The sequence below is a fragment of the Rattus rattus genome, chromosome 3 (assembly GCF_011064425.1).
Source record: "Rattus rattus isolate New Zealand chromosome 3, Rrattus_CSIRO_v1, whole genome shotgun sequence".
NCBI lineage: Eukaryota > Metazoa > Chordata > Mammalia > Rodentia > Muridae > Rattus > Rattus rattus.
Genome location: NC_046156.1, coordinates 148,294,053 through 148,320,800, shown reverse-complemented (window position 1 = coordinate 148,320,800; position 26,748 = coordinate 148,294,053). Strand labels below are relative to the sequence as shown.

Below are 26,748 nucleotides of genomic sequence, written 5' to 3'. Positions count from 1 at the left end.
TCTATGGGATTCTGTTAGAACCTTAGCACTTTCTTGACCCAAACAGTTTCCTTTCCTTACACAGCATTGACTGGCATGTGTGTGTGTGTGTGTGTGTGTGTGTGTGTGTGTGTGTGTGTGTGTGTTTAACACCATACTGTTTAAAGCCCTTAAGCAGTTTTTAAAAATCCAATTTTACAGCACATCATATAAGAAACATCCTTGTGTCCCATTTTATGACTTTCCAGCTTCAAAATTTGATATTCCCACCATCCGATCATTCCTGAGTTTCAGTCACAAACATGTTTTACAATTCTTTGAACTTGACATGCATTTCTGCTTACCCTGTTGTAGGTAACTTTCAGTAGTCATCTATATTCTCCCAGCATCCCCTATTGATCCATCCCTGCTCACATGCCCACCCCCACCCCCCTTTGTTTGTGGTATCAGCTCTCTCTTCCTGCAGAGTTATCTGTTTTCATGAAATGTAGCCAGGCCACTTGTCTATGGGATCTGCATCAGTAGATTCAACTGAGTATCAAAGATGCTTCTATACTAAGTATGTACAGACCTGTTGTCATTTATCCCTAAACTATGTACTGTAATAATTACTACAACCCTGTAGATACTGCTGGTCACCAGCAGATTGTTTAAAATATATAGAAAAGTATGTGGTGGCTGCATGGACTATGGTGCTATTTTATCTGGGGATTTGGGCATCTGCATATTTGGATATTCATAGGGAATCTGGAATACATCTCTCTCAGATACTAAAGGATGACTCTATCTCTTTACTTCCAACTTGTATTGGAATCATTCATCTGTTATCGTTCAGTTGGCTAAGAATTTCTACAACGCAACAGGAGGCTTTAGATGGCCTTTGTAATATCCAGAATCCTCTCTCATAATAGGATCTCTGTAAACATTAGTTGAATGCATTTTTCAGTTAGAACAGCACACACACACACACACACACACACACACACTTGCATTTTCACTAATAGCTTAACAGTGCCTGTCTTGTGATATTTTCTTGGCATAAAACCGATGAACTAATGAGATGAAACTTAAATTTATGTTTCATATAGTATGAATGTTTTGGTATTAAACATAGATGGGAATGTCTTTATTCCTACTTGTCATGGAAAAGCATGGATTTACTTTTCCATTTTAGGACTGTTACACTATAGTAATTTTTTAACACTGATATAAAGGCAGTGCCAAACCCACTTTATCATGATAAGAACTTACTTCTCTGAGGATTGTGGTTATTTGAAGGACATGCAGGGATTGGCTGAAATGTCCACAGAGGTCATCTTATTTTGGCCGTGGCCACAATCAGAAATCTAGAAATGATGAGAATTGTGAGATTGTGAGTTTTTTTTCCAATTCCACATTTAGAATTGACAGATCTGTATTTTATATGTCATTTTAAAATTGGCCAACTAAGCATGTGGATTGCATATTAGCATGACTATAGATTATAATGGTATTTGTCCAAACACCATTGAAGATAGATTGATTAAAATAGTTATAGATTTGGAAAGTCTTTGTGCAAAGAAAATCATTGAAGCCATTGAAGAGAGAGATAGTTTGCAAAAGCAATAATCATTTCAAAAGGACTCAGAGGTCTCCAAAACAAAATTTGCCCTGAGTTGCCTCGTATAACTACATGGTAACACTCTCCTTTTGAAGATACCAGATACTTTTGCTACTAGACATAGAGAAGTCATTTTAAACTGACTTGTTAATTTCCTTCCTTCTGGCTAGTTTTCCTAGTGTCTGAAAGTAATATGTAGACTTCTGATTAAAAAATAGGTAATGGTCTTAGATCTTACCCAGTGCCTGACACCTGCGTGCTACAATACCAATCTGCCAGGTAGGGTTTGCCCACCAAGTACAATAATGGCATGACTGTATAAAGTAGCTGATTTTCAATTAGATTTAATGCCTGTACCATAGGAAGCAGTTTTATGCCAGGCACTATAATTATGGTTAAAAGTCCATGCTCCAGTGGCCCCACACGCTTGCACTTATGGGCAGCACTAACTGGCTTAGCAGATTTCGTTATTATTATTATTATTATTATTAACAATAGTATAATAATAATAATATAAATACTTGAAGTTGGAAGGAGTATGTTGTGGGACATGGGGAGAACTAGAACAGGACAATGGGATCAGATATGATCACATTTCATTGAATATATGTATGGAGTTCTCAAAAAATAAAGAAAAAGAATTAAAAAGCAATTAAATACCTTATAATTGATATTTGAGCATATGTGTGTGGAGTCTGATCTTCACACCTACAACATTCTCCATGTATAATTGAGAAACCTAATTATCTGTCATCAAAATTCATTAAATCGTTGCCACCAAGTAAGAACCTGCATGGAAATATATAGAAGAAAGTTGGTGTATTTTGACATATAAATTAGCTTTTGAAATATACATTCTTCTTATTTTTGAGAAGTGTATACAGATTTCCTTAATGAGCCACCTTAATCATACTGGTAGCACTTAGGGAATGTGGTGTACAGCTATTTGCATTAAAGACTTCAGAGCTACTAAAGATCCTGTAGCGTCCCTGAGGAGTCTACAACTATCTCCCCTAAACTTTAGCACTTACCCAGGGTGTTAACTAATCAGCATTATACCTCCTAGGGGAAACCCCTGGTGTGAAGCACAGCGGGAACTCTACAAATGACTGAGGAAGGGGAATGTTCTTATAGACCTTGACAAACCCCCTGGGGATCAGTGCTCTGTGCCCTGAGAGGATGGGCGTGGCTACCATCTTTCCTTTTGGGTATATGTAAATATGGAATGGGCGTGGCTATAGTCTTTCCCTCCTGGGATAGGAGAGGATGGAATGGGTGTGGTTACTGTGTTTCATCCTAGGTATAGGAGAGAACGGGATGGGCGTGGCTACCATCTTCCTTTGGAATGCTAGAACCTGACTTTCACCACTAAGGAAGTTTATGGAGTTTCAGGATCTCAGCTTGGAATATCTGTGGGCTATCACGGCCTGACCATCCTGCCAGCTTCTGTTGTGGACACAGACACACCTGGTGACTTATTACATCTGAATACTTATTATAGAACTTTAGACAGAAAAATCAAACTGGAGTCTATCCTCAAATTGGGTTTCTAAATTACATTAGAGGAGATACAGAAAAACTATCTTACAAATGTATCATGTAGGCTGCTAGTGTCACAGTGACAGATTTCTGTGGGACTAAGTATCATGTCAAGTACTTTTGGATAAGCATACAGAATTGTAGTGATAAAGTTACCTGAGTTAAGGTTGTTTTGTGTTTTACATGATCTTTGAGCGCTTAGATGGGGGAGGAATCACCATCAATGAAATGAAAACATAAAGAGGCAGATATCTCCCTAGCCACCGTCTTAGCCAGGGTCTGTCTGTCTTTTATTACAAAGAGAAAGCAACACATGCTTCTTGTTACAACACATTCAAAGCAGGCAGGCCCAGCCTTTCAACAAAGCTTTGTTAAAGTGGGAGGGATCAGGAGTCAAGCAGATTCAGGCAATTCATTGATGAAAACACCATTGCAGGTAAGTTAACAGACCCAGGATCGCCTAGCAGCCTTGAAGTGCGTCTTTCCACCTGCATGTATCACTTGAATATAAGACTCATGATGGGGCCACCGGTTGCTGGATTGCTGGGAGGATTGAATATGCAGACACCAGCATCACTTCTGGTCATTTGGGTTTATGTACAAGCTGGAATAATTTCTCTCGGCTGTTGTCCTGCCAGCCTTGTATGGTGTTACACTGTTACTGCTTTGTAACTTTGTAACTTCTTGTACCTTTTGCCCTCCGAACATGCTGCCAACCCTAGCTTCGTGGGAGTGACTCAGTTTCACAAGTTCTGATGCTGCGTTGGGATAAATCCATAATGCTGCTGTGAAAGTTGGTAGTGGGGACCCACATTCACAGTTAAACTTTCAGAGTTATCCCCAGTATCACTTATAACAAGCCTTGAGTTTTTGCTGTTGACATTCAGAGTTGTAATGGGGACGTGCTTTAGCTGAAATTCTAAAGTCTATTGAGAACTGTGATGCCGGCTGGCTAAGGTCAAATGCCCTTTTCTGACTAGATTGGAGGCAGAAAAAAATATTAGCATTTAGTAACGTTTTCTTTTCAGAATTCTGAGAGAAATGTAAGACTAGCCGATGTAAAACATAATTTGCTCTGCTTCCCTTATTTTGGTGCTCATAAATTCCAACCTCCTTAGCTTCCCTGCATGTCCTAGATGGCAACTTGCAAGTTTCCCCTCATTTTTCATTTCTGTTTGTGTCATTTTTTATATCATCTCATTTGCTTGACTTAGGACATGAAATTCCAAGCAAATACATCACTGTGGTGTGACTTTGAAGAAAAGGTCTTGCGCCGAACTGTTTTGAATTCCTCTCATGTTAGGGGTACCTGTTTGGGTTGTGCTTTTCTCTCTCTCTCTCTCTCTCTCTCTCTCTCTCTCTCTCTCTCTCTCTCTCTTTTCTCTCTCTTTTGGTCTGAAAGCTAGAATTTATTACCAAGTAATAAAAGTCTGTTTCAAAAGTGTGATGAATTTGTGTGAGTTTGGTCCTTTTCAATTAACCATTTTGGAAATAGATCTGCCTTCCTATCATATTTTTCTTAGAAACAATTATTAGGTTGCCTCTCATGAGCAGAGGTGAGTTACTTATGGGGTGAGAAGACATATTGTTCTTGTCATTCAAATCCAACTCCAAAGGCAGGCATCGGAGACATGGGAATTCACTTCAGCCAAACTCAAAATTTGTTTGTCCTTGTTTCTAAGTTTTCAAAAGACTTCTGTCCCTAACATGCCTGGTGCTGTTAGTTTTTCCTTCTTGTCCTTTTCCTGTTGTCTGACTGTGCATCTGCAGTGGCTTCACTACAGTCTCTTTATCTCTACCCCTCTCAGGCCTTTAATGAAACCTCTCTCAATTACTCATCTCAAAGTCAATGCCCTGCACGTGTTTTAGTGCGCACACACACACACACACACACACACACACACACACACACACACACACACACACACACACGAAGGCTTATGGCAACATAAACTCATTCTTAACAGAAGTTTAGAAGCGATCCTGTGATACAAAGCCAGAGCAGCAGTGGGGTGGTATACCCTGGAATTTTAGTGAGGCCCCTGTTCTGTTTCCCTTACTTTTGGGTACACAAAACTTCTCTGACTGTGGCTCTATGAACCCCCAGCCTGTGTCCACATTGCCTCCTCCTGTGGGAAAGTTACATCCCCTCACTGTCCCAGCTCAAAGCCTAGACTGAAATCACATCTGTAAAATCTTCTCTCTGACCTCACAGTGCTATTCCCAGGCCCAGGCTGTTGGTGTGGATGTTTTACAAGGACAACATTTATCTAGCCCAAGAGTTTTATACTTTCAGACCCTGCCCTGTATTTTACAGTCTACTCATAGCCACACACCAAAATTCATTACTGTATGCAATTAATTTACCCCAAATTAAACTCATTTCATGGGAGGTTGGGTGAGGATGGAAAATCTGAAAGTTAATTGTCAAATTATAGCCCATCTCATAACAAAGAAGCTACTTCAAATAGAATGAGAGGATGAATTTAATAAAAAAAGAAGTATGCATTGTCAATGGAACTATAATAGACGTGAATATTTTTTAAATCACCAATTCCTGGCTTTCTTTAACTTCAAACAGTTTTAGTTTTTAAGAGCTCTTTGTAAACAAAAATCCTGCTAGTAAGACCTCTGGTATAAAAGTAATAGGATTGCAATATAAATGAAGAAAGACTTGATAAAAGAAATGACAAAACTGCTTTGGTTGTAGGTGACTCATTTGATTTACAAACGGAATATGCAGGGAGGGCAGAGAGAAGCCAGTCAAGTTATGATTTTATTAAATATTAGCTTGACAAAGGATATATCCATAGTTGTTACAAAATTCTCTTTTAACATCTTTACATAATTGTAAGTAATGCTTTCCTCAGCCAAAGTGTGTCACCCAGTATGTATTGTTTTAAAATGTAAGAGCAAAACATGACTGCGGAACATATACCAGAAGATACATTTCAATGTCCACTTCTCTCAGCTGAAAGTAAAACCTCTTAGGAACAAGAAAGTACAAAGCTCATGAGAGGTGCTTCCCAAATATCTTGAAAACAAGTAGATCGATATGTTCTCAAGCTGGAAGTAAAGTCAATCTTTGTAGAAGATGTGTCTCCAAAAGTACTTGTGTGAGAGTTGAATAATGAATTCTGAGTGGCTCACTGAGCATAAAATATTTCCCCAGTAAAGATGCATAATTTTGTCTTTATAAGCGCTCTGGCAAATGTAGAGTGCCCACTCTATCCAAGATTTCCAGAGGAAAATTAATGAGATCTCAAGAATTGTTTGTTTTCCTGAAGCGAATGTCAGAAGGGAAAAAAAAAGGAAAGAAAAATATAAAAGATTCACAGAGAAGCTGGAAACAAAATCCCATATATTTGCATCTATATTGGCTATTGATCTGAGAGTTCACGCCAGAAGCACTTTGGTAGGATTCAGCCAGGATATTTGGTAATAAGAAAATAAAATAAAATAAAATAAAATGGTGACAACAGCTTTGGTGACTTTACAATTGAGAAATGATCACACAAAATGAAAACTGAGACAGTTTTCCTGAAAACTTAAGACATTCTAATAACATCAATAAAATACAAGATAAAGACAGACAAAGGCACACGGGACGCCTGCATCACCACCTTCCTCAAGCTATGAGTGCTGCTGCCCCTTCCCACAGATGCTCTACACTGTCCCCCAACAAGGTCCTTTGGGTTTCTTGCTAGATACAGTCCCTTTAAAGCTCTTTGCCCACATTGTGACATGAGTCTCATCACGTAGCTCAAGAATTCACCCCTGTACTAAGGTCAAGCTGGTTTATTTCCACTTACTTTCTTAACATTGTTAGCTTGTGATTACCTTTTCTCCTCAGATATGTGAAAGCAAGTGTTGCCTGAGGCCACGTGACTTCACCATTGTGAAGACAACTGTAATTCAGGCTTTGTCATACAAAGTTACTTATTCCTAAGAGTAGCCCATATGCCACTTTGGGTTTCTTGGGTTTTTTTTTCCAATTGTTTTAGAAAGTTTCACACGCGTGTCCCTTAAAGCATTCAAATAATCTTAGGCGACTCACCTATGTTTGATAGTTTTCACAGCTTAATCCTTTCAGGATATCTATCGATATTATTTCAAAAAGAAAATCATAATTTTTACTTGCTAGTTTCTAGCAAATATATTTACACTATCTGTAACAAGGGGCATAATTAAATGTTTCTAAAGACACACGTTTGGCAACTCTGAGCATAAGCAGCGCCGTCCTGGTGCTTGGCTCCTGTGATGTCAGGACTTTTGTCTCAAGCTTGACTGAGCTCCCATGGGGTCATGGAATGCAGGGGACCATACTTTCAGGAACTTCTGTATAAAACTACTCATTCCTCCTGCAATTGGAATTTCACTGAATTCAAGCTTACAGGATGGGCAAGACCATGTTTCAAGACAGACTTGTTTGGATTCATAGAAATAATCTATTGGAAAGTCTGGAGGCAAGAATATTTCTCTGACCCTGTAACTAGGAGCCTCTGCTGTGACCACCCTACCCTTCACATACGGTTTTTATTAACGGAGGCTTCTGAGGTGCAGCACCTGTTGAACTCCTCTATGCTGGCCTCCATAACTCGGGTTTCTTCACTAGACATAGGGATAGTCACTAATTATTTCCATTCCTAGCACCATGGCAGCAGGCTCACACCTGCTGAGGGGTGAGTCTATGGGAACTCCCGTCTCACGAAATTCTTCTATCCCCTGGTCCAGTACTTGGAGTGGCTCAGTCACCAGAGGCAGCTCTTTCCCCAAATCCCTGGTTTATCATTTGTGCCTCCCAATATCTCAGATAAGCTTTGTTGTTGTGGCATCCGGAGGCCTTTGTTTACTGTACAGCCTGAGGAAAAGGGATCCAATGTTGTCTCAGATCTCATCCACACATAACTAAGATTCCAGGATGGCCTTATTTCCAACTCCTTATGGTACGCATATGTATGATTTCAGGAGTAGAAACCAGAGCAAAGCAAACAGGTAAGTAGATAGTGCGAGGTTCGAGACAGGAGCTCCAAGCTATTTAGCCTCACACATTCCTAAAGCTTTATTGTTGCACAATACTGACCCATAGCCCAGCTTTATCCTTATCTTCTTTTTTTTATGAGTGGTTTACAATATCAGTTAGATAATATAGTCACTGCTTTGTCCTTTTGAGAATCTCTGTTCTAGATGATCCTGTCCCCTCTTCATAAGGCAGCTCCTGTGGACTTCTTGTCCAAAGTTAGGAGGAACTCTGTTGGTGGCCATATGTTATGAATTCACTCAACCAACTCAGAGGCTTCATCTCCCATGTGCCTCTTCCTCATAGTGGAGATTGGGAGCTGGTGGGATGGTCTGGAGCCAGATTTGTCACTGGTGTAGGACATTCTGTATTCATTTTTCTAGCAAGTATCCAGTGATTGCTGATTGTGTGTGTGTGTGTGTGTGTGTGTGTGTGTGTGTGTGTGTGTGTGTGTGTGTGTGTGTGTGTGTGTGTGTGTTTGCTCTAGGTTATATATGAGTGAAACAGAAGTCAGCCTCCTGACCAGGCACAGATTGGTATACAGGACATACACATTGATGCTTTTGTCTTTGGGATTTAGGGCTTGTTTTTTGGTATTTTCTCCATTGAAGCAAAGGTCTAACATGCTGCACAAGTAATTAACATTGAAGTAAATCCCCATCCCAGACAGAAGTTTACATGTTTATGATTATAAACACTTGAGCATAAGTTTGCAGGAGATATAGGCCATGGCTATATAGGCTCCTTGAGTCAGAAAGTGAGGTCAGGTAGTCCACAGGCTACATACAAGGCTGGCCAAATCAAGGCTGCTTTCAATGGCCATGCGAAGAACCATAAGCCACCTGGAGCAGAATGGACAGAGGCAGTAGGAAAAACGATAGAATGTTCTAGATACCTTTGGATTCCATTGCTGGTGGAATGGGGATGGCAACAATGAGATCCCACATCTACTAAGAAAGAGAACTCTGCTGTTGTATCAAAATCAGTCTGTGCTTGAGTTCTTAACACCAGCCTAGCAAAAGCTAGGTCACACCCTGGCCAGGCAATTGTTGCATTAGACGAATCACAAGCTGCTTAAAATCAATACTTGTTCTGTGACTGGGTTTTAAAAATGAATACCTTCTAAGACATGTGAATCAATGGATTTTGTGATTAATATATACTGAATGCCAACAGTTCTGACTTTAGACATATACAAATTTGTAGGCTTCAGGTATGAATCACAGCAAAAAGAAAGAAAGAAAGAAAGGAAGAAAGAAAGAAAGGAAGAAAGGAAGGAAGGAAGGAAGGAAGAAAGAAAGAAAGAAAGAAAGAAAGAAAGAAAGAAAGAAAGAAAGAAAGAAAGAAAGAAATTGACCACCTGAGTCAAATAACCAAGAAGCATTTAACTTGACAGTCCCAGTAACAGGATAGGATAGGTTCAAATTCAAGCCATAAAATTTCAGTGTTAGTCAACCACCTGAAATCTGTGGGACTTTGGCAAATACCCAGATAATATCTTCATCCAAAATTTTATAGTAATTGTAGTTATTATATGCATTATAGACAGGTAAGTAAGATAAATGTGTAAAAAAAAAACAAAACCCTTCTATGGCAGCTAGTGCATAGAAATTCAAGAAATTGTCAGTTTTTGCATTGGATTTGGGAAATAATTTCACTCGGAGCAATGGCTCTTATTGATGTATCACTGTCCTTCCAAATGTGACATGGTACTGGGTTTACTATTAGCCACCCCAGTCAAAGCCACCACACATCTCAAATTGTGGCATTATTTGGAAATAAATTGTGTACATGTTCTATAATTAGTATGGGGTCATCATTATTGGTTTGTCCTGGGCTCTGATCCAGTGGCTAGTGACATTACAAGAAGAGGGAGATGTGATTCGAATACAGGAGAAGACCTTATGTTGCCTGAGAATTCTAAGTGTAAGACAGGGAATACCCAAGACCCTTCCCTGCTAAAGGCTAGGACAGTGGCCTAGACGGTCTCCCTCCTACTTTCTAAAGGAGCAATCCATTACTGCCCTGGTTTAAGACACTCAGCCTCCAAATGTGTAAGAACAAATTTATTTTCTTAAAATCATACAGTTTGTTATACAGCCCAGGGAAAACTACAGCATTATCTATACCAATTAAGAAAACAAATACACAAAGAATATTCAACACGCTTGGAGACATTATGTATTTAGCCAAAGTGACTTTGATTTGGTATTATGTTAAGAACAATAAAGGTCTCAATGTATAGTGGTTAAAAATATTTTAATACTTATGAGAACTCTAAGAGTAAGACACCACTGATTTGCATATTGATGTTAGTCTAGTAAGATTTTTTAAAAAAGATATTATGGTTTTTTGTTGTAGGCAGATATTAGTTAAATTAGAGGAAGTTACTTTCTAGCCTCGTGATTTTTGAGGAACTGCCCATGGGAAACAGCTGTTTGACATAATCAGGAGGCAAATATGCTATGGATCCAAATGAAAATGAATAATCATATTTTCCGTAAGACATAAAGACAATGTTGAGCATTGGGCAGCTCTCCCAAAGTGACTAAAATATTTTACCTCTGAACAATTAGATTTATGTCACTCTGGAACAGACATAACTGCCAAATTAAGGTAAGTAGTGAAGACAACCATATTCAAGGTTGGCTAGAATGAAGATCTATTCAGACACTGCAATCCCCACTAGTTTTGAGTTTCATTTAAGTTTTGCTTGTTTTGAACAAAGGTATGGCCCCAAAGTCCCTGACAATTTGTTTATAATGGTGGTGACAATGTAACACTCTCCAGTGTGTCACAGAAATACATGACATAAGAATATGAATGCAAACATATGAAAAGTACACACACACACCCACAAAGCCCTCAGGTGGTTGTTAATTTTTGGTGCTGTGTAATTAAACTAGTTTTTTTAAATGTTATCTTTTGCCAGTATCTAATTAGCAGAGCCATCTGCTGAAAGAGCAGTGGCCCATCTGCCTGGAATGTTGTTCTCCTCATTGTTATGAAAAGCATCCACCACTGCTCGTCCCTGTCTAATTAACTTCTCTTGCTGTGGAATGCGATAATACACAGCTTTGTTTATACACTTCTGAGAGCTGTGGATTCATATGTATGGAACAAGTATATAAAGAGAGCCAATCTTTCTTCCCAACATCTGACTTACTCTTGAGATCACAGCTCCATTTGTCATGACCGGAGCATGTCCCTGTGCAGAATGACGAGTTGTGTTATAGTCTACTGTGAAACAACAGATTGTTTCTTACATCCCTGGGTTTCTATAGTTCTAAAAGTCAGTCTTCTGTTTTCCTGCATGCTTCTCTACTGATGGGATTGTGGCACTGCCACTTGCCAAATATTGATTGAGAATGCTGTAAGCCCAAGCAGACCCCTGGCCTTGAGATACACCACCATGAAGCTACTGTACGAGGAAAATGATGCAGGTGCTGTTGTGTGCTCTGCTCAAACCTGACATAACTCTTTTATTTAAGATTTTGAAATAATTTTATTTCACAAATTTATTACACACATATTATCTATCTTCTTTCATCTAGCAGGACGTAGCATACTTAGTAGATAATTAATGAATATTAAGTGGAAAAAAAGAGGTCATGAAAGGAACCACAGCAAAACTTTTAAATCTATTTAATATCACAGAAGATAGTTAAGTGTCTTTGTAGAAAAATGGGCTACATCTAGGAAACATGTTTTTATAAATGTAGATTTCAAGATAGTTGATTCATTGAGTATCTAAGTAACCACTATTATTGTTTGATGCTTGCTTCTGACATGTTAAATGAACATTAAACATTGAATAATAGAATATTCATGTTTCTTTTCTCTTCTGTAGTAGAAAAGACAAAAGGTAATAAAAAGTAAAGATTTTTTTAAATTTAATTTTGAGAATGTATGACTGAGTTGTACTGACGTTGGAAATGTGTAATGCCTTAGCATTTGTTTTGACTGCCAGAAAAATAAGTTAGGGGGTGGAGGCACAACATAGCTAGAGTGAATGTGAAGACAAGCATATAGAACACTTCCTAAGTCAATTGTGGGCGTTGCTCCAAAATCATGATACACATACAAATAACTAGTTTCGGTGAGACTATAATGAAGTTTGAGACAAAGACCTTTCATCCATAAGGATGGATCCTTATAATAAAAGGCATACATGAGCTTCATGGAAAGCTGAGCTTGAATAAAACAGTAGAAACTGAGAAGTAAACTCTAATGCAGTATAATTCCATTTACCCCTCTGGCCTTCTCCTGTGGAAACATGTTTTCCATAGCTGCCAGAGGACCAAGAGGGTGAACGAAAAGAAAAATTCTATGAGATTAATCCAGAAGTCTTAATTCTTTTGTAAATCTATAAAAGTCTCCTTTGCAACTTCATTTTTTTTACAGTTCTGTGATACCTAACAACATGTGTCCCTCGCTATCTTCTCTTGATGAATTTCTGCCACTAATATATAATCTTCTTTCCCTCTATTCGTGAATACTGTGAAGCCATAAAAAATCTAAACAGTCATGCTTTCTAATTAATTTTGGATTTGAGTCTTGTTAAAGGCTGGTGATAGAGAAGAAGCGCCTCCAGAAGCTTACCCTCTACTTCAAATAAGAGAAACATCACTATGTCCTAGCTTACTATTGGTCTAATAAACGTGTGCGAGTAGTTGCTGTTTTTCAGAATTCTGGACAAAGTAATGAAATATTTATGAAAAACTCACTCTTTTTTGCTATTTCTTTTCATTCTTTGTCCTTGGCCAATATTTATCTTGAAAATGTGAAGGCTACTTGAGCGCCGGCTAGAATTGAGAAGCTGTTTGTTTACCAGTGGCAGCAGCAGTGAGATCTAAGAACATTGATGGCATTTGATTCATATTCCCTCTTAATCCGGAGGCTCACCCTGCTGCCCAGACCTCTTATGTTTATTCAGGAGACTATTAATATTTTCATTTATTTTTTTTTACATTCTTCTCAGATTTCCCACTTGATAAACAAGAACTCCTCAGGTCTCTGTTTAAGGTCCCACCAGGTCACTCATCCTAAGCATAACTCCTCTACAGCCCAGGCAGGCTTGAAACGCATCATCCTTCTTGTCAGACATACATCAATATGTATGTCTTGTGTGTCTCTGTGTGAGCACCTCCTCCACTGAAGTTTTCACCATACGGACATGCTCATAGCTGCATCACTGGAACCCCTCTTTCTGTTCAATGGCATCAACCCCTTTGGTAATATAAGCTTAAATTTATAATAAGTTCTTTGTTGCTAAAGGAATGTATCAGCTCTTTGATTCTGTTTTATATTTAAATAAGAGCAAATATGCAGCGGGAGTTTTCTATGAAGAGATGTAAGAAAGAGGGAGCATATAAAAGGTCACACAGGGGTAACAGTGACTTTATTTTCATTTTTGGAATGTGCACAGCGCAGTGCTGTGTGTCCAGCTCTGTGCTGGCTCCTTCACTGTTGATGGAAATATTTGCCTTCCTGGATGGAATCCAAGGTAGTTCTTACATGAGACACTGATTAGCTGCACTTTCACTGCCCCCAATACACAGTGACCCAGGAAAGGATCTTAGAATTAACACTCTCCTATTCATGGTCATCCATACCGACAGCATTCTTGATGATTTCACATGATCATAATAAACAGACATGGCACTGCTCCTGTTTGAGGAACAGCAAGGGGGCTCTGTGTGGATTGCTCTCTCATGGTCTCGTGTTTGTTGAGAGGGATAAGCCACCCTGCACACAGTTGTTATGACTACCTTTGTTGGGTGCCAGTGTTTGGCAAGAGCAGCCTGACCTTATATTCTCCTAAATTTTGGAGAATCGAGAAACAATTCTTCCTGGCAGTTGGCGGAGGCCAGTATTTTCCTGCATATTATTTTACTTTGGTTTATATTGGGTTGAGTCTAGTTTCTTCTCTGACATTTTCTGACCTAAAAAGATTGTTCCTCATAAGTTTTCCTGAAAATATCTTCACTGGTCCATAACTGAATCTTCAGAAATCTAATTTTAACAGCTAGAAAAAAATTACAACAGTAAGATATGAAAAAATACCTAGACTTCCCACATAAAAGTCTACATACTACAAAAATAGTAGAAAAGAACAATAGTTCAGTGATTGAACTGGTGTTAAGTGACTCAGAAACTTAAGTTGTAAATCCCCTCTGTGTTCAAAACCCGAGTTACCATCTTAAGTATCACAGTTCTCTTCGTGACTGGATGTGCTAATGCACCTGCCAACTTGATCAGCCTGGGTTAGATTTGAAAAGTTGACAAAGTACTAAACATCATGGTTCTAAATGGAGCTAGGCGTAGTGTGGAGACTGAAAACAGTCCCAGTGCTCTGCACATGAACCAGTCATGCCCTGACTGGCATGTATACAACTACTGTGGTAGCTAGACTATGCAGAGTTATGCCTGGCATTATCCATGCATGTTGATGCATAACTGCAGTAAGCTCCGTGTCTTTGAATGATTCAGCTCCAATGATGGCTGCACTTTGGTTCATGGGGAAATGTGGCTCTATGCAGAGGGGCAGAGTTGTCCTCATGGCCAAGAGCAGATGCAGTGAGCAGTAGGAAGTGGTCCTCATCTGTGTTTCCTGATCTCCTTTACTGGGACCTTATCCTCGTTTCCCAGAAGCAATAGATCTTGTTTACCAGTAACTGAGTCTAAAGGCACTACCAGTTTGACTATGAAGCAAGTTCTAAGTCATTTAAATGTCTTAATTTGAAAGTCAAATGTGAGCCCATGACTTGATACCCTGTATTTGGTATTAATTTTACACAAGACTGAAGGTGCTAGCATAAGGGTCCTCTGATAGCATCTAATCTAGCCACCAGGACCTCATTATTCCCCCGACCCCCGTTTCCTCAAAGCCCTAACTTTTGTTTGGTCTCTTTGCAGGCTGTGCAGTGGGAGTGTGATGAAGCCACGAAGAAGGCCTGTTACAGCAAGGGCAAATCGAAGGTAAGGACAAAGCCATCTACAGCTACCCCACGCTGAACTGAGGACTGTGTATAAGGTATCTGTTCCCTGCAAAGTGAGGTGTATGTGAAGAAGATATACTTCATGTTTCAATATTCAATGGAAATGAGTCACAAAATCATGCATTTCACACAGGATCAAAAAACAAACTAAGACCTAATTTATCCTTTGAATCACTATATAAGATTCAAAATAAACTATGACATTCTCAGAAAAATTAAAGGACAGAATTTTAAAGTAGAATTTAATTAGCCTGTTATATATTTCGTAGTTAACTACAGAAAGTAGTTGAATACTTGTATTACCTTGTAGTACCAGGAGTGCAGGGCCTTGTACATACCAGACAGATGTTGGATACTTGCTCAATGAAATCATTGCATCAAAATTATACTAGTGTTGTTGTAAAAATATATAAAATAAAACGGTAATGTTGGTCTTTTACCCTGCTTGGTCTACACCTCAGTGCCCCAGATATCTGCTAGATTTCTTGGCGGAAACACAGCCCAACCGCACCCTTTCCTACAATCAAACCCTCACATAAAAGAACACACAACACAATAATCTATGACCCAATTGGTATGATATAATTGCCCACTTAAACATACAAAGCCCAGTACCATCCATATCTTGAGAACATTAATAACAACCTGTAAATACACAGAGCAGAATCTTAACATTACCTGCCATCTTGTCCTGCCATGGCTTCTCCCCTCTCTCCATCTCCTCTTCTCTCTCCCCCAATCTCCTCCTCTTCTTTCAAACTTCTCTCCCGCCCATCCTTCCTTCTCCTCCAATGACAGGCCTCCTTCTATCCTGTACCTGCCCCTCACCAGTACTTTACAAATTCAATGGAGAGGTGGTTCTGGTGAAGTCACCTGAGTTCTGAGTCCTTGACTGAGTCCTATACACATAGGAAGCTGTCCTTGGGGCAGTGGAATTAGCATCAAAATACAGTAACTTCAGGGAAAACTACAACATACTAGGTATATTCTTGATGGTTGCTCTATCTTTGTCAGTGCCAAAGTCTACATTCCCAAATTCTCATACATAGAGCACTGAGAGTTGAAGATGAAGATGGGAGGGCACTCTCATGCTCACATGCAGACCTCTCACACAACTAGGGTTTGGTACAATGCACAGGACTTTATCTTTCCAGGAACCCTGTCTACCTGTAGAAAAAGTCTTTTGTGTCCTAGGGAAATTACCCTGTAGCTACTCCTCAGACTTACTGCCCCTAGTTCTGTTGCTGGCTCTGCCTTTCCAATGATGGCTGCACTTTGGTTCATGGGGAAATGTGGCTACATGCACAGGGGCAGAGTTGTCCTCAGGGCTAAGAGCATGAGGACCAATACAGCAGATGCAGTGAGCAGTAGGAAGTGGTCCTCATCTGTGTGTTGATAAGGAGTACAGTGCTCTGCCTTTTCCTCCAGTTTTGGTGCTTGCTCCCTGCCCTTTAGAAGAAAAGATCTGAGAATTGTGTGGTGATGCAGATCTCAGGGGTACAGAAGAGTAAGTGGTGGGAATAAATCATAAACTTAGCAGGAGTAAAATACACAAATACAGAGAGGGAGGGAAGGATGGGAAAAAGAATGAGAAGGAGGAGGCAAAGAAGAAAGGTGAGGGAGTCAAGGAAGAATCAAGAAATTGATAGATACTGTTTATCGAAGGATATTTAATCATCAAAAATACCTCTGAGCTAAATCATTAAAAATTTACCAAACTATACTAGTAGCTCCAGGTTGCAAAGAAGCAGAATATGAAATATTCCCAAATAAAAGGGTGTAAAATGATATAAATAAAAACATACCAGAGGACTCTAACTTCCTTAGAGAGTTTTATAAAACACAGCAATGTTTGGAGGTATGACTTCTATGTGGCCAAGGCCTCCCTGTGATGTTGAGGCTCAATATAGTGACTGTGCCATAGAACTGGTGTTTTTCTCCTCTAGCCAAGTTTTCCGAGCATGAACCATTCTCTTGTGTGGCTCTTCCTGAGGAGTAAACAAACATCTCCAAACCTTAGGGAGTTGTACATGAACGTTGTAAGTTTCCTGAGTCCTGCATCCCATCATCTTCCCCTGACTTAGGAAGGTCACAGTCTTGAAGGGATGGGTACCTTCCCCTACAGTTCCTATAGGTTTCTCTTAAACCCTGTATCCTAAGCAATAAGTTAAGGCAGGTAGGCTCCATGGGGAGGGGATAGGGATGGTGAAAGTCCCTGTTCACTGGTGGACACACTAGACTTTCTCTCCAGGGTCCCAGCTTTAATACAGCGCTTGATCTAGTGACGCCATCATCTTCCAGAAGACCTGGGCACTGAGTAAACTTTCTCCTCCCTTGGGGTGTTCCTTTCTTCCCCCTCTTTCCTTTTTATCTTCACTTTGATTTTGGCAACTTTTTCTTACTTCTTTTCTTGTTTTCTATATCTTGGATTTGCATCAGTAAGCAGATATCTTACAATGGATTTTGTTGACAAGTCACTGAGTCTATGTCTATAAATGTGGTTTGGGGTTTAGATTTTGATAACCTCAGACCTGAACACCCTGTCCCCGTACTGTCCTCAGGACTCAGGAGAACCCTATTATCACTTGAGAATTCTCTGCTGTCAATCCCCTATTTCCATGACCACTGTTGCTGGCCTTCCTGCCTCAACTCTTAGGCCACCGCTTTTGTGTTCCAACCTACATTCCATCACTTATCAGTCTTGGAAAACCCAGTGGCCATCTGTCTTTGCCCTGTCAAGCTGTGTTAATCATCCAGTCCTGGCCCACAAGCTGTGCCAATGGTTTCTTTATGGCTCTGGTGCTGCTCTGAAGCCCTTTGGCACACAGAGTGGAAGTCAGCAATATTGTATGAGTAAATGAATGCACTAAGGTTACTATGCAGCTTATCACCCTCACCACTTTCGATGATGGGGACCAGACTTTTTCTGAGGGTATATTCTTTCATACAGTAGGTTTAGCATCTCGCCTACCTGTGCCCACCATGGCATGACAAGCCAAAGTAGCCAAATTTTCTCCAGACATTTGGGGGTGTGTGTCTGTGCTTTCATTTGCTTAATATATGTAAACGAGAAGTGTTTTCATTGTTCGATTTTTCCTAGCTCCTGAAGTATTTTCTTTTTGTATTTTACTAGGAATATACTTACATATTTGGTTCACAGGCTTAAAAAAATGCTAATAGTTAATTCTATTCCTCTTCCTGGACTTCAGTCTCTATGTGGTCCTTGTGAGTTAGAAAAGAACACCAGGACGTGTTCAGCCATGGGGTTTCTGGAGGTGTCTCTGCAGCACAGTCTATAAGCCCTTAATCAAAGCATTCAGCTAGTTTCCATTTTCTACTGTATTATTGCTACTTAGGGAAATTGCTCAACTGAACCCACCAGTCCATGTTTCACCTCAAGCTGTGACCTATGGTAATTTTGTATTTAGAAATTAAATAAATGTGTTAGAATAGTATCGTTCATGCCCAGTAGGTAATATACCCCTGATCCAATGAAGGGACCAATTATCAATACAATAAATTGAGTTTCCTTAATAAAAATAAAGGAAATGAGAAAACAAATGTACTTACATCAAATCATCCTATTATATATTTCATAGATTTAGGTTTTAATGGACTAAGGATAATGGCAAATTTGGGTAGTTATATTAATTCTGACTGTGCCTATTGGATCTTTAAGACATATATTAAAACAAATGAAGATATATTTCATACACTATATATTATATGCAAGATCAATTATATTTTATTTTAGGCTGCATTAAGTATAATGATGAATTTATCTAGAGTTTTAAAAAGCAGTGTTCCATTGATAACAAATTTAGTTTATGCAGCTGCTATTGAGTTGATCCCTGCCTATGATTCTAATCCATGGAGAGGCCGAGTTAGGAACATTAGAGTCCTTGAGAGATTGGAGACAGCCTGATGTAAAAGTAAGGCCCCAAACAAAAACAAAAGGGAAGAAAACCAAAAAAGCAGGAACAAAATGGTAGCTTCATTAACATGTTAGATAGATAACATGGTATTTTGGTACATCTTCCCACCCAAAAATGTCCTATCTCTTTAGTTTACATCTCTCTTTCTTCCCTCAAATGGACCCTGGCATGATTACTATCCAGTGAGGAGCACAAGTCCAGCACCCTGGACACATAAAAGAATGAAAGCAGGACAATCGCTCATAATGGGAGAAAGCATAGCAAGAGTGCTATCAGGGGGCGGGCCCTGAATTCAGATTTCAGACATCCCAAAGATCTCCAGGCTGACAGATTCTAGAATATGAGACAAGTAATGTTTTAATTTACTAAAATATAGTGTCTCTTTGGAGGGATGGAATTCAGTCTTTTCATAGTGGTCATGAATTTATAAGGAAAATTCAAATACTTTAATAAATTTGCGTGTGCTGTAGTATTCTGAGAATGTGCACAGAGTTACAAAGTCTCCCTTCTCCCTGTAATAAAAAGAACAATGCAAAAATGTGACATTTTAAAAATGCAAACAATGCAAGCATTTTCACTGAACTCAGTTTGTTCCTACTCTTCCAAAAAGTTTTGTGTGCTATAATTGTGTGTGCTACAATTGGGTGTGCTACATTTCACTGCCCAGCCACCAAGATATGATGTCTGGAAGGAGGTGACTGAACCTGCAGGGGGCTATTTCCTGCACCCACTTCTTCTCTAGTGAGAGCATTCCTCATCTGGCTGCTGGGCCCAGGATAATAAATGTGACGACTTTTCTCCCTTGGCATTGCTGGGTCAAGTGCAAGCAACCTTCCATGTAGTAGGGGCATGAAATTTATAATCTAGGGAGTCAAGGTCATGAGAAGTTACCCAAACCTTTGATTAAGGCTTGCAAGGAAAGTAGATGCTGAGATTGCAAATTCTGAATAAGGTCCGAGCTTTAATTTACTTCTAGATTTTTCCATTCACTATGGCTCCAGTCTCTAAGTATCCACATGCATTAAAGCTGGGGGAGAGAATCCATTTTTATTGATGCAAAGAAAAGCAGCATAACAAGATCCATTGCATTTCTTTGTCTTTGAAATATGTGTTATTGAAATCAAACTGTAGACCTCTTTAAATACATTTCACATAAATATTATTTTAGACACAAATAGCCAATTGTCTCAGCATCTAACAAGAGTGCCTTGTCTGTTGCCGGTTCTTGTGTCTGGACTCAGTTGCCTCCCCCAGGGCATTTAGGGACTACACAAAGGAAACATAAGTAATTATTAAGGGAATGAAAGAGCTGCTTTGTGCTTTATGACATTTCATAATTTTCAAAATGTTCTTGTTCATGATCTCATTTCAGTACTTTGACACTAAGTTCTTAGTATTATTGTGCTAATCGGTGGGAGAGTTTGGATTAGAATCCAAAGCTCTGTATATTATTATTATTCTTGTGTCCAGTGGTCTGGCTTCCTCAGTTGCCAAAGTATGGTTTTAAACAGCCCAGCTCCTAGTGGCTAGAAAAAGAAAGACATGTTACCTTCTGCCTGGGAGCATGATGCTGAAGGGCTGGAACTTGACATTTTTACCTGAAATGCTGATGTTTAAAATGGCTATGAGTTTAACCATGTTCCACCTATATGTTACACAATTGTCTTAAAAACTGAGACACAGGTATCTTATGTAGATTGTGCATACCAGATACTCTATGTGTGTGATGTTTATTAATTTATAGTATTTTTCTTTACATTGTTCCCTAAATACCAAAAGATCTGTTTATATAGCACTCAAACTATATAGATACTAAAAGTAATCTATAGATGAAAACATATGCTATGTGAAGTTAGAGACACATTCTATATCTTTTTATATGAGGGGTTTGAGCATCCTTATATTTTGTTACCTATGAAGAGTTGATTCTGGATTACATCATAAACACGTACGTATGCACATTTATACATATACACAAATGTAGATACACACAGATATGAGTCACCTACATGCTGCAAGGGAACACAAGAGGGTCCAAGTTGTTCGACAGTCCTATCTGCACATAGCTACACATTCTTTGATAAGCACAGCGTATTTGATAGGGGAGGAGGAATAATGAAAAGTTTTAAGACAAAAAAGATAATTCAAAATAAAAAGATCCTAAAACACATTTTCTTACTTGAAGGCTGGAGGCTGTGCACATGATCCCGAGGAGTAGGCATTGTTTGTTCCCCATCAGAAAGACTTTTCTGCAACTTAACTATATTTTTCAGCTATCACTGAAATAAAATCTGGAAATGAAATACAAGTTGACCCATGCATGGACCACAGGCACATGCAGGCCATTTTAGTGTTGAAGTAGAATTATCCACATACAAATAGATGACCCTCATTACCAATCACAGAGGCCGTGTGGCATCTGGCTTTGGATGGCCCCTGAGATCGGGGCTCCAGCCCTATGACTGCAGGAGAATTAGAATTCAATAAGTCATCTTCATCTGTTTTCACAGTACAGAAATGGAATAGAAAGGGGAAAATTTGATAAAATGTGGGAACCATAGACATTTCAATATGCTTCTCTGTTAAAGAAACTGTTAAGAGCCCCCTGAAGTATCGTTTACCCACACATCTGCCCATATTTCAAAGTGATAATCCCAAGTAGTATTTCGGGCAAGGCCAAGTAACCTATAAGGAGCTGAGTTTGCTGCTGACATTAACATCAAGAATCCATGCCTTAGAGTCATTGTCATGGGACTGACTGTTACCACCCTGGCACTCTATGCCAATTTTGTTCATTCTCAAATTCAACTCCCTGATCCTGAGATGTATCTCATGCTTCAATGCTAAATATCTCTACTTTGATCCTTTCCACCTTCGCATTTTATTTTGCTTGAACTTGTCCCAGCCTTTCTTTTTTTAAAAAAGTGTTTTATGAATACATTTTCCACACCCAGCTCTTCAAATCAGAGGTGGTAGTTTGACAATTAAAGAGGAGAGAATCATTAAGGGAGGTGCAGGGGAAAGAGTGTGAGTTGACCTAAGCCATGGGTGAGCTGTGATGAAGACAGAGAGATATGACCCACCTTTGGATGTCATGCTTGAAAGGCCTGTGAGTGAGCTCAGCTTGATTTCATCCAACTGATGACCATTCAGCCTTCTTCACTGACCTCTTCTATGCTATGAGGATATGGAGTCCATAGGACTGAGGTCTTCTAGACCTCAATTCTATATTCTATTGCCCTCAATAGGTTCCATTCATCACGAGTGCTCTGGGGTTTCTATAGGCTCTCATCATGTCAGAAAGATGGATGATGCACTGGTCTCCTTCTCTGACCACCTTGGTCCTCTCCATGACTTCCTTCCTTCCTAACACTCACTTGGGAAAACTGGTCAAGGCCTAGTGAATTTTTACAAAGTCCTAATTATCAGAGCATGCCCCATTACCCTCTGCTCCAGTTGAAATAGTTCCCTGTGCTTTCTCACCCTTATCTCCTTGATTAAAGAACCACTCGAGCTTTCTGTGCCTCTGTCTGCAGATTTCTGCATCCCACAGCCCTTCTGACCGCCCACTTCTCCACCAGGCTTGTGGCAGACTTCTGTCTCATTGACACTGGATTTTTATTTGGGGAATTTGCATAAACACCCGGTTTGTTATCTGTTACTCCCTTTCTTTCATAATTGACTGGATTGCATGTTTTCTCCTTGCCAGGTCTGCAGAAATCAGCAGTGGGCCATGTCCTTTCAATTGGAACAATTTCCTCTTGGCCTTGTTTACAGCAGAGTGGTTCCCTCTAGTGAGACTCTCCTTAGGGTGGCCTCTTGCTTTAAGAAAAAAATTTCTTTTGCATCTCATACTGTTCTTGAAAGAATTCAAAGAGCAGCAAATAGAAATGGATGTGTACTGCACCCTACACGCTATTTGTAATTTGCCATTCCAGTCTTCATTTCAGGGTCATTATCATGATATTGTGTCTACTCATTCCATCAAGAACACTCAGTTCTGTATTCTGGAAGGTCTAGGTGGAGATGATTCATACAGACAGCCTTGGTTTCCAGTGTTTGTCCTCCTTTTGATCCGTTTGTTGTAAACTCCTAGGTTTGTTTGCCCTGGTCTCCTCACCCAAGGGATTGGTGACTGTGATTCTTTGATGCCTTTAATGCTGTTCTTTGCTGGATGAAACTTTCCTGTCCTTTCTCCAGTCAGGAAAGGATTTGGGAACAAAACAACCTTTTTTCCTCCAACTGTTCTGTCTCAGCTCCGAATATTTCCAATTATTTACACTTATTTTATAAATTTCTGTTTACTGGATTTTTCTATTGTTTTCTTTTTTTGAACAGTTTGTCAGCCCATCGTGTTGTGCTATTTTTATTAGCAATGGAGCAAAGAGAATCATATATTTGATATCTCACTTCCCTTATAAAACAAGTTCATCTGAGTGAGCAATTTGCATTGTATGAGCCAGGCTATGCAACAGATCAGATAATGCAAACTCACACTGCTACTGAAAGCAAAGCTCGTGTGACCAGAGAGACAAATTGCTGTACTATTAAATCTTTTTTTTTTGTCAGAGTTTCTAAGTGATTCAAATCATCCTGGCATCCTGGCACTCTGTGCTAGTCCCAGAGGGAGATCCTGTTGATGTATCACATTCTGCCTTTGTCCTTTCATAGCTCAACTTGGTTCAGGCACAGGGGGGAGAAAGTTCAGTTGTAAAGGAGCATCCCTACCTACCTCACTCTTCCACGAAGGACTCTTGTCCTTCGACAACAAACATGAGGCTAACTCATGCTCAGAGAATAATGCACACTCATTACCCAGCCTGTATAGCTTTCACTATCACATGGTGAATGTTCCATATCCTATGGGATTTCCAGCCAGGTGCTGTGTCCAGGCATAGTACACCTTCCTGGCCAAGTATGGCCTACGTCCTTTGCTCAGTGCAGTCCTGAATGAGTTGTCCACGTACCTCCATCTCATAGCCCCAGCAAATCACAGTCTTCCCTTTAACTTCCTCACCAGGAAATCTTCCCACTCTCTTTCCTTCCCTTTTAGAGCAGTAGAGAATCTGTGTCCTCATTTTAGCATGTAGACTGCTGTGGAGGAAATGCTATGGTCCTGGTTTTACCATATAAACTGTAACTTCTAGTACAAAGAGTGTCAAATCAGTGAGTGCCGAATGAAGACGGAGCTTCCTGTCACATAACCCTATTTATTGATAGCTCTAACTTTGTTCTCTAATTAAAACAATGTTCTGTTTCCTTGTTCTTCTAATTCTGCTAAGTAGCCACATGCTTGTACGTCCATCTCTGTTATGGAGATATATGTGTTTTGTTATGAAAGCACCTGTAGGACATTCCTCAGCCCCAGGTTCTTCCTCAAGCATTCTGAGCAATACTTCCTTGCTAGTTATACCATTACTTGTAAAGGATGTAAAAATTGTTTATAGACACTTGCTATGTATTTAATGCAATTTTAATATGTATTAATTATACAAAATTGGTTTAATTATAACACTTCTATGCATGCATATATTATACTTTGATGAGTCTGAGCCCATAGCCATCAACTTATTCCAGTGTGTAGTTTCCATATGCAACCTTCTGAGTGGGAAAACGTTATATCAATAACATGTTTATAAAAGGCTCGTGTGTTCTCTTTTTCTTTTAAAATTATCGTCTTATTTTTTGATATTATAATTATGTCATTTCCCCCTTTCCTTTTCGCCCTCCAAACTCTCACATATACCTAGCCTTGATCTCATGTATACCTATCCTTGCTCGCTTCCAAATTCATGGTCAGTTTTTCATTCACCAGTATTGCATATCTGTGTGTGTATGTGTGAGTGTATTCCTAAATACATTAATACAGCCTGCTCATTCCATATAATGTTATTTGTATTTATGTTTTCAGTGCTGACCATTTGATATCAGATAACCAATTGATGTGCTCTTCCCTGGGGAACACTATTTTGCCATTTCTCAGTATTCCTTAGTTAAATAAATCTCTTTGCATATGGTTGAGACCTCGTGAGCTTTTTAAAACGACCAATACTTTCAGGAACAACATCAAATGAGTTAATTTTATTTATTTTTCTATAAGTGTCCAAGAAAATTTAAAGTTTGTAGTACAATTCAAAATGAATCCATGTTTGTCAAAAGACGTGTATGGAAAATATAATCATATACACATTTACCCTTGCAAATACAATCTATAGAACAAGTGTCTGGGTACAGACGTAAGCTTACCAGCTTCACTGCTGCCTTTAATCCACACTCGAGCAGGGCTATTTTGTCTTTGCCTGGCAGACAGAGTATATCCGTGCTCACCATCCCTCCTGCCTCAGGACTTGTTAATGTGTTCCTTTACTTTTAATTTTCAGGAGGAATGTCAGAACTACATACGAGTGCTCTTAGTGGGCGGGGACCGGCTCTTCACCTGTGGGACCAATGCCTTCACACCCGTCTGTACCATCCGCTCGGTATGTGTCCATGTTGTGCTTCAGCAAACTTACACCCAGGAGCAAACACGATGCTTTTCAAAGCCTCATTGTAAAAGTGTTTCTGTTTACCAAGGGAAATGCCTTTGCAACGTTGCTGCATTGAATAAATACTTGATGTGCTTACTTCTAATCAACCAGGACTGTCATTTATATGAAAAAGTAGAAATTGATTGGACATTACACATTTAAGTATGCTTTGAACGTATTTCAGTCAGCATTTTCCCAATGAATGTTTCTGAGTGTCCATCATGAGCATATATTTCTTTCTGATTTTTATAGTGGTAGAAATAGTATCAATTGCTAAAGTGCTATAAAATCACAACTCATATGGGAAGAAAATATCTATAAACTGGATACAAGGTATGCCCAAAATAAAATGAGCAAACATCGGTAAGCAATGTAATGTTATAACTGTTATTATAGACGGGGAGTTTCATCTTACTCGTTCCCCTGAGAAAGCATGGCAGAGCCATTAGACATGCATGCTATCTTCTTAATTCAGGATATTAATTTAATCTTCTTTGAGAAACATAACTAGGAAACACCATTATGTTAATTTATGGATATTACAACTCTTCTTAAAACTTTAACTTATCATCTAGGCTTAGTGTTCATTATTTTAAAATTTAAATTCATCCTCAGTATCTATGCCATGAGGTTATTACTTGAAGGAAGGGGTAGTTTTTTTTTTAAAAAAGAAGACCCTGAGGTATAAAGACTTTGTCACTTCCCAAGGACTGTTTCCAACAGCGTAGGAGAGGATGAGTTGGTTATTCCTCCATAAACCATTGTCACTAATTTTTCAACTCAGAAGTCAAGAACCAAATTGAAACTGAGTCTTGTCAAAATGTTCCAACACCAAAGAAGAAAAATAAAAGCTCCACTCATGTTTTATTAGATGGCAGCCAGAACCTTGGAAGCCAACTGATACCTGACATACACACAGACTTCTTAGGAGTAAACAGGAGGGAAGAAAAAAATATAAGAAATGGGTAGTGCACTGCATAGAATATTAGCACAAGCTTATCACTTAGTATTTAAGGACATATTTTGTCAGATTAATACCATGAACACAGTTTCTTTTTATGATTCACACATCTATAAATATTAAACTTGGATTCTTCATCAAAGTAGAAAGCAGTTGACATTCACACATTATATATATATATATATA

At 39.2% G+C, this 26,748-nt stretch overlaps 1 protein-coding gene across 2 annotated transcripts in view; it reads left to right on the top strand.

Annotated features, from left to right (window-relative positions):
• The window catches only part of Sema5a (semaphorin 5A), a 433,267-nt gene that overhangs the window by 258,466 nt on the left and 148,053 nt on the right, over positions 1 to 26,748 (top strand). For both annotated transcript variants that reach the window (XM_032898665.1, XM_032898666.1), the window contains 2 exons: positions 15,057 to 15,119; positions 25,455 to 25,553. In XM_032898665.1, coding sequence (XP_032754556.1) covers positions 15,057 to 15,119; positions 25,455 to 25,553 — 162 coding nt within the window. The remainder of the gene's footprint in view (positions 1 to 15,056; positions 15,120 to 25,454; positions 25,554 to 26,748) is intronic.